This window comes from Terrapene carolina, unplaced genomic scaffold (assembly GCF_002925995.2).
Source record: "Terrapene carolina triunguis isolate 2854851 unplaced genomic scaffold, T_m_triunguis-2.0 Scaffold511, whole genome shotgun sequence".
NCBI classification, from domain to species: Eukaryota; Metazoa; Chordata; order Testudines; family Emydidae; genus Terrapene; species Terrapene triunguis.
The window spans coordinates 351,162-369,242 of NW_020664862.1; the positions used below are offsets into that span (position 1 = coordinate 351,162).

Here is an 18,081-nt window from a genome sequence, read left to right on the forward strand (position 1 = left end):
ACTTAAAAGGTAAACGATTTGAAGTATTTCTGCACTGACTCAGTTTTTCACTGGTGCAGCTTCCAGGATTAAGGGGTAACTCAATTCACAAAATGTTTTGGAATATTCAGCAATCGTCCATCTCAGAGCTCGTTTAAATGGTGTAACTGCATGTGTCAGGGGACTGGCGCTGACTTGCTTTCAGTCAGGATTTGACCCTGATTTTTTTTCCTCAAAGAGAAGTTAGTTCTTGTGAAAGGTGCCAGACTGACAGACCTGGAGATGTCTGTGCTTTATTGAGCCAAAATATCATGCGTACTATTATGGAATCATAAAACTAGAAGGGACCTTGAGAGGTCGTCTAGTCCAGTTCCCTGCACTCATGGCAAAAATATATATTATCTAGACCATCTCTGACAGGTATTTGTCTAACCTGCTCTGAAAAATCTCCATTGATGGAGAATCTACAATCTCCCTAGGCAATTTATTCCAGTGCTTAACTACCCTGACAGTTAGGTAGTTTTTCCTAATGTCCAACCTAAATCTCCCTTGCTGCAATTTAAGCCCATTGCTTCTTGTCCTATCCTCAGAGGTTAAGGAGAATATTTTTTCTCCCTCCTCCTTGTAACAAGCTTTTATGTACTTGAAAACAGTTATCATGTCCCCTCTCAGTATTAAGAACATAAAAATGGCCATACTAGGTCAGACCAAAGGTCCATCTAGCCCAGTATCCTGTTTTCCGACAGTGGCCAATGCCAGGTGCCCCAGAGGAAATGAATATAACAGGTAATCATCAAGTGATCCATCCCCTGTCACCTATTCCCAGATTCTGGCAAACAGAGGCTAGGGACAACATCCCTGCCCATCCTGGCTAATAGCCATTGAGGGACCTATCCTCCATGAATTTATCTAGTTCTTTTTTTAAGCCTGTTATAATCTTGCCCTTCACAACATCCTCTGGCAAGGAATTCCACAGGTTGACAGTGTGCTGTGTGGAAAAATACTTCCTTTTCTTTGTTTTAAACCTACTGCCTATTAATTTCATTTGTTGGTAACCTAGTTCTTGTGTTATGAGAAGGAGTAAGTAACACTTCTTATTTACTTTTTACACACCAGTCATGGTTTTATAGACCTCTATTATATCCCCCCTTAGTCATCTCTTTTCCAAGCTGAAAAGTCCCAGTCTTATTAATGTCTTCTCATACAGCATCTGTTGCATGCCCCTAATATTTTTTCTTGCCTTTTTCTGAACCATTTCAATTCCAATATATATTTTTTGAGATGGGGCGACCATATCTGCACGCAGTATTCAAGATGTGAGAGTACCAGAGATTTATACAGAGGCAATATGATATTTTCTGTCTTATTATCTGTCCCTTTCTTAATGATTCCCAACATTTTGTTCACTTTTTTGACTGCCGCTGTACATTGAGTGGATGTTTTTCAGAGAACTGTCCACAATGACTCCAAGATCTCTTTCTTGAGTGGTAACAGCTAATTTAGATCCCATCATTTTATATGTATACTTGGAATTATGTTTTCCAATGTGCATTACTTTGCATTTATCAACATTGAATATCATTTCCATTTTGCTGCCCAGTCACCCAGTTTTGAGATATACTTTTGTAGATGTTTTCAGGCTGCCTGGGGCTTACCTACCTTGAATAGTTTTGTGTCTTCTGCAAATTTTGCCACCTCACTGTTTACACCTTTTTTCAAGATCATTTATGAATATGTTAAATAGGACTGGGCCCAGTAAAGACCCCTGGTGGACACCACAATTTTCCTCTTTCTTTCTGAAAACTGACCATTTATTCCTACCCTTTGTTTCCTACCTTTAAACCAGTTACCAATCCATCAGAGAACCTTCTCTCTTATCCCATGATAGCTTACTTTGCTTAAGAGCCTTTCGTGAGGGACTTTGTCAAAGGCTTTTTGAAAATCTAAGTATGCAAAATCCTCTGGATCCCCCTTGTCCACATGCTTGTTGACCCCATCAAAGAATTCTAGTAGATTGGTGAGGCGTGATTTCCCTTTACAAAAACCATGTTGACTCTTCCCCAACAAATTATGTCCATCTATGTGTCTGAATTTTTTTTCTTTACTTTAGTTTCAGCAAGTTTGCCCATGACTGAAGTCAGGCTTACTGACCTGTAATTGCTGGGATCACCTCTGGAGCACTTTTTAAAAATTGGTGTGACCTGAGCTATCCTCCAGTCATTTGGTACAGAAGCTGATTTAAATGATAGGTTACAGATGGCAGTTAGTAGTCCTGAAATTTCACAGTCCTGCAGGATTCCACAGAATCATAGGACTAGAAGTGACCTCGAGAGGCCATCAAGTCCAGTCCCTTCCACTCATGGCAGGACCAGCACTATCTAGAACAGTGGTTCTCCAACTAGAGCTGCCGCTTGTTCAGGTAAAGCCCCTGGGGGGCCGAACTGGTTTGTTTACCTGCCACATTCTCAGGTTCAGCCGATCGCATCTCCCACTGAACTCCCAAGTTTTTCCTAATGTCCAACCTAAAGCTCCTTTGCTGCAATTTAAGCCCATTGCTTCTTGTCCTATCATCAGAGGGTAAGGAGAATAATTGTTCTCCTTCCTCCTTGTAACAACCTTTGAGGTACTTGAAAACTGTTATCATGTCCCCTCTCAGTCATCTCTTTTCCAGACTAAACAAACCCAGTTCTTTCAATCTTCCCTCATAGGTCATGTTTTCTAGACCTTTGTCCACATCTTTCCTGAAATGTGGCACCCAGAACTGGACACAATACTCCAGTTGAGGCCTAATCAATGTGGAGTAGAGTGGAAGAATTATTTCTCATGTTTTGCTTACAACACTCTTGCTAATACATCTCAAAAGGATGTTCACTTTTTTTTGCAGCAGTGTTACATTGTTGACTCATATTTAGCTTGTGTTCCACTATGTCCCCCAGATCCCTTTCTGCAGTACTCCTTCCTAGACAGTCATTTTCCATTTTGTATGTGTGCAACTGATTGTTCCTTCCTAAATGGAGTACTTTGCATTTGTCCTTATCGAATTTCATCCTATTTACTTCAGACCATTTCTCCAGTTTATCCAGATCATTTTGAATTTTAATCCTATCGTGCAAAACATTTGCAACCCCACTCAGGTTGGTATTGTCCGCAAACTTTATAAGTGTACTCTCTCTGCCATTACTTAAATCACTGATGAAGATATTGAACAGAACCGGACCCAGAAGTGATCCCTGCAGGGCCCTTCCAGCATCACTGTGAACCACTGATAACTACTCTCTGGAAACGGTTTTCCAACCAGTTATGCACCCAACTTATAGTAGCGCCATCTAGGTTTTATTTCCCTAGTTTCTTTATGAGAAGGTCATGTGAGACAGTGTCAAAAGCTTTACTTAAGTCAAGATATATCACGTCTACCACTTTCCCCCATCCACAAGGCTTGTTACCCTGTCAAAGGAAGCTATCCAGTTGGTTTGATATGGTTTGTTCTTGACAAATCCATGCTGACTATTACTTATCACCTTATTATCTTCCAGATGTTTGCAAATGGATTCCTTAATTATTTGCTTCATTAACTTTCGGGGTACAGAAATTAAGCTGACTGGTCTGTAATTCCCCAGGTTGCCCTTATTTCCCTTTTTATAGATTGGCACTATATTTGCCTCTTTCCAGTCTTCCTGAATCTCTCCTGTCTTCCATGACTTTTCAAAGATAATTGCTAATGGCTCAGAAATCTCCTCAATCAGTTGCTTGAATATTCTAGGATGCATTTCATTAGGCCATGGTGACTTGAAGACAACTAATTTGTCTAAATAATTTTAAACTTGTTCTTTCCCTATTTTAGCCTCTGATCCTACCTCATTTTTCACTGGAATTCACCATGTTAGACATCCAATCACCACCTACCTTTTTGGTGAAAACCGAAACAAAGAAGTCAGTAAGCATCTCTGCAATTTCCACATGTCCTGTTATTGTTTTCCCTCCTCATTGAGTAACGGGTCTACCGTGTCCTTGGTCTTCCTCTTGCTTCTAACATATTTGTAGAATGGTTTCTTATTACCCTTTATGTCTCTAGCTTGTTTGATCTCATTTTGTGCCCTGGCCTTTCTAATTTTGTCCCTATATATTTGTGTTATTTTTTTATATTCATCCTTTGTAATTTGACCAAGTTTCCACTTTTCGTGGACTCTTCTTTGATTTTTAGATCATTGAATATCTCCTGGTTAAGACAGGGTGGTCTCTTCCCATACTTCCTATCTTTCCTGTGTAGAGGGATAGTTTGCTCTTGTGCCGATAGTAATGTCTCTGGAAAACTGCCAACTGTCTTTAATTGTTTTTCCCCTTAGCCCTGCTTCCCATGGGATCTTGCTTTCCAACGCCCAGAATTTGATGAAGTCTGCCTTCTTGAAATCCATTGTCTTTATTGTGCTGTTCTCCCTCCTACCATTCCTTAGAGTCACGAACTTTACCATTTCATGATCATTTTCACCCAAGCTTCCTTCCACTTTCAAATTCTCAACCAATTCCTCCCTATTTTTCAAAATCAAATCTAAAATAGCCTCTTCCCTATTAGCTTTCTCCACCTTATGAAATATATTTATATGTTTTCGCAAATACATTGCAAGAAGTTGTTGGATAATCAATGCCCTGCTGTGTTATTTTCCCAACAGATGTCTGGGTAGTTGAAGTCCCCCATGACCACCAAGTCCTGTGCTTTGGATAATTTTGTTAGTTGTTTAAAAAAAGCCTCATCCACCTCTTCTTCCTGGTTAGGTGGCCTGTAGTAAACCCCTCCATGACATCACCCTTGTTTATTACCTCTTTTATCCTTACCCAGAGACTTTCAACAAGTCTGTCTCCCATTTCCATCTCAACCTCAGTCCAAGTGTGTACATTTTTAATATATAAGCAACTCCTTTTTTCCCTGTCTGTCCTTCCTGAGCAAGCTGTTCCTTTTTATACCAGTATTCCAGTCATAGGTATTATCCCACCAAATAAAATAAAATAAGATTAATGGAGATATCCCATCGCCTAGAACTGGAAGGGACCTTGAAAGGTCATCAAGTCCAGCCCCCTATCTTCACTAGCAGGACCAAGTACTGATTTTGCCCCAGATTCCTAAGTGATCCCCTCAAGGATTGAATTCACAATGCTGGGTTTAGGAGGCCAATGCTCAAACCACTGAGCTATCCCTCCCCCAAAGTTGCTGTGATGCCAACTGTCATAATTGTGTTTATTTACTAGCATTTTGAGTTCTTCCTTCTAATTCCCCATACTTCTCGCATTAGTATACAGACATCTAAGATATTGATTTAATCCGCCCCTCCAGTTCTGTGTTGCCTCTCCTTTATCCCTGCTATAACAGTCATGCTCTCCCCAAATTCTGACCCATCTATCAGGTCTCCATGTTTTTGAGTTACCTATGGGCTTTGGTCACTTCCCAAAGTTATACATTTCAACTTTTATCATTTATACGAAGATTTCACAAGTTAAACATCTTTTCACCCATGACTAATATCCATAGGCATGAGAAGTAGGAGTGTGGGGGATACTGCAGCATCCCCAGGTTTTGCATCTGGTGTTCCCATGCCCAGTGCTGGCCCTAGGTCCCCGCCGGCTCTGTCAGTGCCAGTCTGGCTGATGGACCCAGCAGGTTCTGCTGCTCCCAGTGTCCCACGGGCCTCTGGGGCTCAGCTATTTCTTGAAATGAAGGTGTTTTTTTTTAATTAACACATTGGCCTATACATCAAGAAAGAAATGGAAGATTTCATTAGATACCTTGTATGGATGAGATTAAAAAGAAAAAAACTACAGTCCCCAGCAGGAGTTGGTCCACATTAACAACAAAGCTGTGAGATGACAGTGAAATTCAAAATCAAAACCCCAATACTGGTACTTGTATCCCTATTGAGGTTTGGTAGCTAGTACTAAATGTCCATATTTTGAGTTGAATTTGTTTGTTACTGTTAGTTTCACTGTGTTTGTTGGGAGCAGAATACTACTGCTGCTGGTCCTACATATCAGCAGTGACCAGTGCAATCATTCCTTTCATTGGGGCAAACTGTTCACAACAGATACTTTTGTTGTTGCACACACTCCTTAATAAGAATATTTTCTAAAAGTTCCTCTAGTATCTTCTTGTGCAATTTTGTTTTTATCAAGTTGATCTGAGAAAACAATCATTCAACTGCGGTGTTGCTAAAAGGTAGTAACAGTAATGAAAGAGCAAACAATTCAAGTTCACTAAAGTCTTTGTTCTCAGCAGAATCCGTGTGTTTGAGAACTTCAGTCCCAAACTGCTCAACTTGGTTTTCCTGAGCATCAGGCCAGTGAATCAAATGAAAAACTCTCCATTGCTGCTTCAACTGTCCAAAGTCTCCACAAACCAATGGTAAACATGAGATATCAGCCAATCTAAGTCATGCCAAGTGAGTGCGGTAGAAGGACATAGTACTGCAAGCGATTCAATCACCTCGACATTTGGTGGCGATCTCTGTTTCATCTGTTTCAAAAACTCCAACATGAAATCTCGACACCTTTTTGACATCTTCGACAATGCGAACAGTTAGTGTCTGTTTTGAAAGCTCCAGCTGGAAAGCGACTGTGCAATCTGGTGAGTAATTTGACTCAACGGTTATGGTCATACTTTAATACAGCAGTCTCGTTCTCAAAAATACATGGTTTCACAACTCTCACCAACAAGCTCTAGGGGAATGTTCTCAATTCCTGCAGCAGCTTTCCTGTATTATCGCTTTCCAACTGAAACTTTTGGTTTATCCTCCAGGCTTCCTGAATTACTGGACATAGCAAAATCAGATACATTTTACTCACTGGATCACTGCACATATTAAAAAAGAATTTCAGCATTGTAGTTTCTTTCTTTGTCTTTGGCTATCTGAAAGCATAGCTTTAGTTCATCAAACTGATCAAGAACCCTGTTCACACAAGGCCTAATCCAAAACCACCTTGCTTCAGAAAGCTGCATTATCTTCTGGTAGTCTGGAAGTCATGGAAAGGCGAAGTGACAGGGTGTGTGTGGGTTGGGGACTGATGGGTGATGCTGAAGGAGATCAGCTGATGATTAGAGAGCAGGAAATTCCTCAACGGAGAAGCAGTGCTTGGTGATGGGATGATAAGACATTCGGTGTGAGGAAGTTCTGAGACTGTGAACTTGTACAATGTTACGCTCAGCCAAACTGGGACAGAGTACTCTTGATTAATGAGGAGAAATGCTTTCCCCTTCTTGTCACAGAGGATTAAACTCAGTGGCCCGAAGAGATCACCTTCTACATGTGTATTTGACCACTTTGTCACGAAGCTCTTTGATTTTGACCCCATAAATGATCGGGTTGAGTATGGGGGGGATGAGGAAGAAGAGGTTGGCCAAGATGATGTGAACATGGAGAGTGATGTGCTGACCAAACCGGTGTGTCAGAGCAGAGAAAAAGAAGAGAGTAAAAGATGTCAGCATCACACAGAGGTGGGCTGTGCAGGTGTTCAGGGCTTTCTCATAGGCTTTCTTGGAGGAGATTCTGAGGACGGCCTTGATGATCAGACTGTAGGACAGGGCAACCACTGTCAGATCTAACCCAGAGACTACAAATGCCACCACCAAGCTGTATGTCCTGTTGACAGTGGTGTCACCACATGATATCTTCACCACAGCTATATGCTCACAGTACGTGTGGGGGATAATATGGTTGCCACAGAATGGCTGCCTACTGAGAAGCAGGGGTAGGGGCAGCATGAGGAGAACAGCTCTTATCAAACCCACAAGCCCTAGCTTAGCTATTCGTGCATTGGTGAGGATGGTGGCGTATCTCAAAGGGTTACATATGGCAATGTAGCGATCGAAGGCCATTGCCACGAGGACGCCTGACTGCATAACAGAAATCATGTGAAGGAAGAACATCTGGGTGAAGCAGCCACCCACAGTAATGCCTTTGAAATCGAACCAAAATATACACAGTGACTTCGGCATGACGGAGGTAGACACGGCGATGTCTGTGAGCGCCAGCATGCAGAGTAGCAGGTACATCGGCTTGTGCAGCGTCTGCTCTTTCCCTACAACAAACAGAACCATGACATTTCCCAATAGGCCGATTAGGTACAGAATAGAGAAAGGGATGGAAATCCAAATGTGAGCAGCTTCTAGGCCAGGGATGCCAATTAGGATGAATGTTGACAGGTCAGAGAGAGTGAGGTTGAAATCTGCCATGAGGTGGTTGAAGCATTGATCAGGCTCAGAAATGCTCAATGTACCTGTGAAGGGAGAGAAGCACAGCAAGGGGGTTTCACACTTTATAGCAAATAATACGGTACATATTTTATAGCTATTAACAATTTAGAAAGGGGTTGAGCAGTGAGGTGGCAACATTTGCAGATGGCAACAAATTATTTAAGTGATAATCAAGTCCAGAGAAGTTCTCAGAGGGAGCTAGCCAAGCCAGGTGAATGGCACATAACCTTCAATGTAAAGAACTGCAACATTTATGCCCATTGGAGGGTATGCCTGAAACACCTCAAACACCTAACAAGGTTGTAATTTAACTGTATGAACTCAGATCCGGGAGCTGGGCATCACAGTACAGAGCTCTGTGAAACCCTGCTCACAGTGGAAGCAGGGACAGAAACTAAGCAAAACCTTGGAACCCAGGAGGAGTAGGATGGGAAATCATACAGAAGATACAATGCTATGAGGTCAGTCTGTCAATGTTTCACTCTCCTCTGGACTCCTCTGTATAGTACTGGGCACCCTTCTCACACAGGATATTGCAGAACTAGAGGAGTTCAGGGAATGATCAAGGAAAGAGGTTGAAAAGACTGGGAATGTTGGCTTACAAAGGAGATAAATAAGAGGGGATATGAGAAAAGTCTTTAGAATACTGACTGGTAGAAGAGAGGGAGAACACATGCTCGATCTACTCTCTAACATAAGATCAAGAGGACATTCAAGAAAACTGAAACGTGGCAAATTCAAAACAGATAAAAATGAATGCTTTCTTCACTTGATGCCTAATTAAACTGAGGAACTCATTGCCACAAAATGTAGCTGAGGCCATGAGCTAAGCAAGAATCAGGAAGGGTTTGGACATTTTCATGGATCATGAGACTGTCCAGTTACAATAGTAACAGATAAATAAATATTTTGGAAAGTCTATACACCCATGTGTTTCAGGGCACAAGCCAATCTCTAGCTGTTAGACATTAGGGTGACACTCTCATGATGGTCAGGTCATACCCCTGAATCAACCCACTGCTGGGTTTCTTACATCTTGTACTGCAGCACCTGGGGCTGTCACTGTTGGAGAGAGGACACCGGGCTAGATGGACCATATGTCTGATCCACGATGCAGTTACTATGTTGGAAAGGAGCCAAGTTTCCCTTATAGAAACAGACAATTTCATGCAGGTCTATGACTTTGTACTCAAGAGAATGCACACTAGAGGCATAAGTGTTGTGGTATTTCAGGCTACAGGACAGCACCTCGGTTACTTCCCTTGCTTCTTTTGGTGAGACACTTTCTTGCGGGCACCCAGCATTTTTTGAAACGTAAGTGACAGGTGCTAACTGACAGGTGTAAGGAGAGATGTGTCAGAAGCACACATGCTAACCCATCTCTTGACTGAATACTGATGAAGTTTACAGATGACACAAAAATTGGGGGATCGTACATAATGAAGAGGACAGGTCACTGCTTCAGAGCAATCTGGATTGATTGGCAAACTGTGTCGAAGCAACCAACATGTGTTCTAATATAGCCATTTAAATATCTACATCTGGAAACAAAGAGTGTAGGCAATGCTCACATGCTGGGGGGAGATTGTGGGAAACGCCATGACTCTGAACTAGATTTGGGGGCTTGAAGGGGTAATTAGCTAAACAAGAGCTCCCAGTGTGACCTAGTGGCCAAAAGAGCCAGAGATGATAACCAGGGAAATCTGAAGGAGAGGTACAGATGTTATTTTACCTGTATATTTGGCACTGGTGTGACTGCTGCTGGAATCCTCTGTCCAGTTCTTGTGTCCATGATTAAAGATGGATGTTGATACACTGAACGGGGTTCAGAGAAGTATCAGAGTTAGTAAAAGATTAGAAAACCTGCTGTATACTGATAGACTCAAAGATCTCAATCTGTGTAGTTTAGCAAAGATGGTGAAGGGGTGAGCTGAAAACAGTCTGTAAGTACCTACACAGGGAACCAATATTTAATAATAGGCTTTTCAGGCTAGCATACAGGGGTGTGACAGGATCCAATGACTAGAAATTGAAGTTATAGAAATACTGTCTGGAAATAAGACATACATTTTTATGTGGCCCATCAGGTAAGGCACTAGACTGGGACTGAGAAGAGTTGAGTTCTAGTCCTAGTTCTGCCACTGATCTGTTAAGTGAACTTGGGGCAAGTCACTTCACTTAGCTGTGGCTCAGCTTGCTCATCTACCAAGTGGTGATGCTATTTTAAGTGCTTTTGGGGGGGAGGTATAGCTCAGTGGTTTGAGTATTGGCCTGCTAAACCCAAAGTAGTGAGATCAATACTGGAGGGGGCCACTTAGGGATCTGAGACAAAAAAAGTACTTGGTCCTGCTAGTGAAGGCAGGGGGCTGAACTCAATGACCTTTCAAGGTCCATTCTAGAAAATAGGATATCTCCATTATTTTTTTATTATTATTTTAAATGGTAAGAATAATTAAGCATTGGAACAATTTACCAAGGGTCTTGGCAGATTCTTCATCATTGAGAATTTTTAAATCAATGTTGGATGTTTCTCTAAAAGATCTGCTCTAGGAATTATTTTGGGGAAATTCTGAGGCCTGTGTTATACAAGCCTGGGTTATACAGACTAGATGATCACTATGATCCCTTCTGGCCTTGGAATGCACTGGTCCAGTCAGGAGTCAGATGGAGGCGTTTTCTCTGAAAACTTATGCCTGAGCTTACTGAAGGCATTTTTTTCAATTCATGATGGTGTTGAATTTAGCCATATGTGGAGAAATTCTCATTTGACTGTGAAACCTTGGAAATGTTACACTAGGTGTGTATTTCACAAGTCTGATGGGTCCTGTCAGGCACTGCATGGATGAAGGTTTTAGGTGAAAAAAATAATGACTTGACCCATAAAATCTCCGCACTGGGGAATGACTGTACAACCCTCGCCATTGACTAACAGAGCTGGCTATCTAATGGTCCCAGAGCATCCTGGGTTTAACATCCGTGTCCCAGTGTCGCACTGTTTCAGGCATGTCCCAGAGTTTCCCACTCTCATTATGTAGTGTGCATATTTTTCAGCTTACGAGTTGTTCCTGTATAACAATCATTGAAGCATCCCGCGATGTGTATTGGTGTAACAAGAGAAGACGCATAGGTGTCTGTTTGGAAATTTGCCACTCGTGTGTGAAATTTCTCATGATTCAGACACAGTCTAGGACCCCAGAGCTGTACCATCATGCTCTGGTCCAAACTCTGACCAGTATGAATTAGTTACCCTGTTCACCCCTCCCTGAACATGGGGAGGACAATGCACACTTGCAGTAAGCAAGCTGAGATTTCCGCCGCCCCCCTCCCCGACACTTCACTTCAAGGCATACTGGGTTTAGATTAACACATAAAAACAAGTTTATTAACTACAACAAATAGATTTAAAGTGATTATAAGGGATAGCAACCAGATCAAAGCAGATTAACTAGCAAATAAACAAAAACACAAACTAAGCTTAACACACTAGTTAGATTGACTATGATTTAGCAGTTTCTCACCCTGATTGATGACACGAGCAGTGTGGAAGAATCTCAAGGCACAAGCTGCATTTGCTTTACAGCTTGGGTTTCTCAGGTTTCCATACAGAGGCTAGAAGTACTTTTAGTCTGGTCCAGCACTTCTTCCAGTTCACTCTTTTTTCCTCAGTTGTTCCCAGGAATCCTCTTCTGTAGGGAGTGAAGAACCGCCGTTTTTCCTTATGGGTCATTGCCCTGACTAGGCCCTCCCCAACCAGCTATCTAGACCAAAAGCGGAACCCCCACAGACCCCAAGATCATATCATAATATCACTATGGAGAATATGGGGTGCCATGTCACACAAAGATCAATGGTTCTTTCCACTGGTGAAATGCCTGAAGTTACGTAACAACAGTTGGATTGAAAACTGAGTAAAGGTGGTGACACCCTGGCTGCAGTTCTGTGGCTTGCCAAGGCAGGTCTCCACCCCGCACAACTTCCATCCCTGCCACACAGCGATACACCTCACTCAGGTGCCAGACCTCACAGCGACAGCTCACAGAAATACCTCCTCAGACGAGGTTAAACTCAGTGTCTGTCTGCACCGGGGAAAAGGGGGAGATCAGCCTGAATTGCCTTTCCGGGGGTGAAGGGAACCCCAGCAACAGCTCAGCCTGTGCAGGGAAGGAGAGAGGGAAAGGTCTGGCGGGAGGGAGAGAGAACATGGAGATTAAAAGTAGCCAGCGTCAGTAACTCTTCCTCAAAATGACACAAAGCTTTAACGTATTGCAGCCCGTTGGAAACCCAGACATCCCTTCCTGAGGCTGATTTTCTGTGTTGGCAATTGCTGATGCTGCCAAGAGCCTGTATCAGGAGGAGGGATGGTCCGGATGGCAGACGGTGTCAGAGACAATCTGCTAAAGTGTGGTCCACATTTCATTCTGGTCTGAGACACACCCCCGCCCCTCCCCCAGCAGGCCTCGTTACGCCTCTTTGGTCTGTGCATTAGGCAGGATGTGCATTCCCTATTTCACCCAGTTTCAGCATTCTGTGCCACTGTGATCTGGATACAACATTCCCCCTCCCCCCCACCCCAACATACATACACTGTGTGTTCCTGCACCTCCCCCGCTCAGATTTCCAACCCCGAGTGGTTTCCTCTATGCCAGAAACATGCTTTTATTTTTACTGCCTTTTAGTGCTTCTCAACCACTCCAGAACCAGACATGCCGGGGGACAGAGAGAGCAGACTCCTCTCCCTCCTTGAAAAAAAATGTTATCCTAAGAGTTCTGAACCTCTAAGCCTGTGAGTTTGAGATTTCACCAACTCTCCTCTCAGTTCATTTTGGTTCAAACAAGCTCACCCGCCCTTAGATGCCACAGGACAACTCCAATTGAAGTCATTGGAGGCTCATGGCCAATGTAAATCAGGCTATGTATTTCTGTCCCTACATGTGGATTTAGGGTGAACTCCAGCCTGTTTTCAGAACTTTGCCATTGATCTCAATGGGACCAGATTCACCCTGAGTTTCTAACTTTTGGCTACAAGCGGCAAAAATCACGGGTTCGGGTCCTGCTACAGAGAGCACATTTCTGTAAGAGCGTTGAAAGAGTCTGAAGTAAACCCCCAGTTTATGTGGTGTTCCGAGACTGGGTATGAAAGACGGGGATTCCAAAACACATGGGCCCTGATTTTGCTATCAAGGAGGCCACTTGCAATCTGGAGTGACCTACTGAAGGCAGAATGTGCAAGTAAAATCTCGCCAGAGTGCAACCCATTCTGGTTGTGAACCCTCTTGAAACACAGAAACTCACTGCAGAGACTTTGGCTGCACTTCCTAATAGGGCAGTGAAGTCGGTTAATTGGAAAAATGGAGGGACCCAGAGGAAAAACCACACCGTTCAAAAAAGGAAGCTATTGAGACAGATAGAAGGACACAGTAAGAGACAAGGAACTGATTTTAAAAACAAATATTTGGCTAAACTCTTTCCCGCACATTTGTAGTTTCAATTTTACCAGGAAAATCCCTTGGTATTATTGACAATACTAAACAGTTCAAGTCACCGTGCTGCGGAATTTCTCCCCAGATGGTGCTTGACTTTGACCTTTGAATCCTTCTTGAACCCTTGCCACTAACTTCAGTGCAGAAACAGGCAACTCACCAAAATCCCACTCAGCAGAAAGAAGAAATCTCCTCACGGCGACAGGAAGGCAGAGCCCTAAGAATCAAGGTATCAATCTCACATGTCTGACACTCGCCATGCTGGGCAGCAACCTTTATGAATCCCCTGTACACTCCCTGCAGTCTCTCAGATTGGCCAGGACTCCCAGACAATTCCCTTGGCTCTGTGAGAAGTGGGATGAGCAGAAAATAGACCCTGGAGAACTACAGCTTGAGAGCCTCCCCCGGGAGTGAAGAAATTATTTGTTGATACCAGGGGCTCAAGATTGTCTGGGCAAACTGAGTCTTGCACACTGTTCTTCCACTTAACAATTGATGATTTTTCCCCCTGTGTGTAAAGTACTGCCAGCTGCACTACATGTGGGTACACTGGCACAAGAGAAAGGACCAAAACCCATTTTCAATTGATTGTAGCAGCGTACCGCATGGGCATATTTCCCATGCAGCTGTAATATACAGTGCATTAGCCTCTGCAAAGTCAATGCCACTCTGTGAAGGCCAGATTAAATGATCCTTAATTGATGCAAGCTGTAGGGTGTGGAAAAGGCTTTCTTCTCCCAGGATTCTGGTATTAAAGGTATTTGCCAGTATTCCTTTGTGACGTCCAAAATGGCTATATAGCTGGAAGCTCAAAATGTTCTAATATTTCATCTCCTCTCTGCATCAGGTAATCGTCACATTTCAATATTGTGTTGATCTTTCAGAAATCGATGCAGAAAGGGGTTTTCCTATCCTGTGTGAGAACTAGTACAATGGGACTTCTCCACTCACTGTGGTGTTTTACATTACAGTCCATTCCCCAAAACTTGTGTCACAGGTACCTGGAGGCCTAAGTTTGGATTCTGAAGGTATAAGTTTGATGGGTTATAGGCCCTGGGGTTGAGTCTGGGAGCCGTGAAAACTGCTGCATCACTCTAACCACTCAGCTGGGCTGCCCCTTTTCCATACTGCTTTGCTAGTGATTTAACCTCTCCAGGCCCTGTTATCACCCAACACGACAGCAGATGGTGCCACACACCCGAACTGAGGGCTTGCTTAAGCCACCAAATTTCAAACAGCAGCCACTGGGTGTTAGAGGGTTTTCCTTTCACCCTCTCCCTTTCTCTGACTGAATCTACCAAGATAAACACAAGTTGATGTTGCTGAGGATGTGCGTGGCTGTAATAATCAAGTGTGTGGCACTTGATGGACTGTTGTGCAGGTGCGCAGCTTAGAGGGAACATTGACCCCATCCTGGTGGCCATGGTCTTGTTTAGCAGCCCTTGGTGATACGGTTTGTGCCCGTGTGTTTGATTGCGGAACGCTGTGTGTGGATTGCTTTCTCAGACACATATCCCTGAAGTCTTTAAATGTACCTGCTGCGAAGACTGTTAGTAGCAACATTTCCAGGCCTTGTCACACGTCAGTCTGCTTTGGCCTCCCATCTTTGGAGGCTTTTTGTATCAAGTTGGGCAGTGTCAATTTGGAAACCTCTGCATCCAGAAACTTCTCATGAGGGGATCGTCTGGGCAATTTCAAATCCCAGAGAAGTGGTTAGAGCCCTCCGGGTGCTAACTGCCCAGGGCTGGGAATCTACTATTTGGGACAAAACAGGGACAAACGGGAATGGGCTTGTGTTTGAAAGGTTTAAGCTCAGGAGCAGGATGGGGACACGCCTGGATCATGCCGGCTGCACCAAAAAAGGAGTCCAAGGAGTCAGTGAGTCTTCCTAGAGGAACGCTGCCCAGGTGTGTAAGACAGCTAAGGAACAGAAACAGACCCCCTATTGTATGGGGAGATTATGGCAAACCAGTAAACTGCCATAAACCACTATTGCTTATTGCTAAAAGCAGCCAAATCAGCAGACTGTAAATTGGCCATGCAGCAGCCTTATCTTAACCAAGGCAGGAGGGGAGGGGATTTGGGTGTCACAGAAAGGTTATGTATACATGTATACAAACTGCTTCAAAAGTTTGAATTAGTTGGACCCTTCGGGACAGTTTCTTCAGGAACTCTCAATCTGGATGCATCTTGGGGTCCCCACCGGCAGACGGAAGCTTGGCCAATGGAAGCCTATCTCTGTGCTACTCAAGAGCCACACTCAGCTTCTGTTGGGGGTGTTTTACTAACCTGTTGCGGACGTGTGTAAGTTCTTGAGACTAGTAAAGTTTAGCTTTAAGTGAAAGCACTCTTGTGTTGCCCTGTTTGTGCCAGCCATCTATCGGTCCGACGGCCGTGTCTCCCCTGATTTATTTCCTGACACCACCTCGCACAGTAAAAGTTACCAAGAGCTTTGGATTGAAAGAACCCCGGGTAACACCATGGTCGCAGGGAAACTCCTTGCTGGTGTTGTCCTCCCAGATGGATGAAAATCATAGAATCATAGAATATCAGGGTTGGAAGGGACCTCAGGAGGTCCTCTAGTTCTACCCCCTGCTCAAAGCAGGACCAATTCCCAACTAAATCATCCCAGCCAGGGCTTTGTCAAGCGGGGCCTTAAAAGCCTCTAAGGAAGGAGATTCCACCACCTCCCTAGGTAACGCATTGCAGTGCTTCACCACCCTCCTAGTGAAATAGTGTTTCCTAATATCCAACCTAGACCTCTCCCACTGCAACTTGAGACCATTGCTCCATGTTCTGTCATCTGCCACCACTGAGAACAGCCGAGCTCCATCCTCTTTGGAACCTCCCTTCAGGTAGTTGAAAGCAGCTATTAAATCCCCCCTCATTCTTCTCTTCTGGACACTAAACAATCCCAGTTCCCTCAGCCTCTCCTCATAAGTCATGTGCTCCAGACCCCTAATCATTTTTGTTGCCCTCTGCTGGACTCTTTCCAATTTTTCCACATCCTTCTTGTAGTGTGGGGCCCAAAACTGGACACAGTACTCCAGATGAGGCCTCACCAATGTCGAATAAAGGGGAACGATCACGTTCCTCGATCTGCTGGCAATGCCCCTACTTATACAGCCCAAAATGCCGTTAGCCTTCTTGGCAACAAGAGCACACTGTTGACTCATATCCAGCTTCTCGTCCACTGTGACCCCTAGGTCCTTTTCTGCAGAACTGCTACCTAGCCATTCGGTCTCTAGTCTGTAGCAGTGTATGGGATTCTTCCGTCCTAAGTGCAGGACTCTGCACTTGTACTTGTTGAACCTCATCAGGTTTTTTCTGGCCCAATCCTCTAATTTGTCTAGGTCCCTCTGTATCCAATCCCTACCCTCCAGTGTATCTACTATGCCTCCCAGTTTAGTGCCATCTGCAATCTTGCTGAGAGTGCAGTCCACACCATCCTCCAGATCATTAATAAAGATATTAAACAAAACCAGCCCCAGAACCGACCCTTGGGGCACTCCGCTTGAAACCGGCTGCCAACTAGACATGGAGCCATTGATCACTACCCGTTGAGCCCGACGATCTAGCCAGCTTTCTATCCACCTTACAGTCCATTCATCCAGCCCATACTTCTTTAACTTGGCGGCAAGAATACTGGGGGAGACAGTATCGAAAGCTTTGCTAAAGTCAAGGAATAACACATCCACTGCTTTCCCCTCATCCACAGACCCAGTTATCTCCTCATAGAAGGCAATTAGGTTAGTCAGGCATGACTTCCCCTTGGTGAATCCATGCTGACTGTTCCTGATCACTTTCCTCTCCTGTAAGTGTTTCATAATTGATTCCCTGAGGACCTGCTCCATGATTTTTCCAGGGACTGAGGTGAGGCTGACTGGCCTGTAGTTCCCCGGATCCTCCTTCTTCCCTTTTTTAAAGATGGGCACTACATTAGCCTTTTTCCAGTCATCCGGGACCTCCACCGATCGCCATGAGTTTTCAAAAATAATGGCCAATGGCTCTGCAATCTCATCCGCCAACTCCTTTAGCACCCTCGGATGCAGCGCATCCAGCCCCATGGACTTGTGCACGTACAGTTTTTCTAAATAGTCCCGAACCACTTCTTTGTCCACAGAGGGCTGGTCACCTTCTCCCCATACTGTGCTGCCCAGTGCAGCAGTCTGGGAGCTGACCTTGTTCGTGAAGACAGAGGCAAAAAAATCATTGAGTACATTAGCTTTTTCCACATCCTCGGTCACTAGGTTGCCTCTTTCATTCAGTAAGGGGCCCACACTTTCCTTGACTTTCTTCTTGTTGCTTGTCAAGGCTCCTTCCCCACTCTGAACTTTAGGGTACAAATGTGGGGGCCTGCATGAAAACTTCTAAGCTTAATTACCA

At 44.0% G+C, this 18,081-nt stretch overlaps 2 protein-coding genes across 2 annotated transcripts in view; both read right to left on the reverse strand.

The window, feature by feature from the left end:
- Positions 1 to 7,255: 7,255 nt before the first annotated feature.
- Positions 7,256 to 8,194, reverse strand: LOC112114749 (putative olfactory receptor 52P1). Its single transcript, XM_029913180.1, has one exon. The coding sequence runs from the start codon at positions 8,192 to 8,194 to the stop codon at positions 7,256 to 7,258; it is 939 nt and encodes a 312-aa protein (XP_029769040.1).
- Positions 8,195 to 8,229: 35 nt separating this feature from the next.
- LOC112119523 (olfactory receptor 51A4-like) overlaps positions 8,230 to 18,081 on the reverse strand; it is an 80,403-nt gene continuing 70,551 nt past the window's right edge. The window contains exon 2 of the mRNA XM_026658749.1: positions 8,230 to 8,238. Within this exon, the coding sequence (XP_026514534.1) occupies positions 8,230 to 8,238 (9 nt within the window). The remainder of the gene's footprint in view (positions 8,239 to 18,081) is intronic.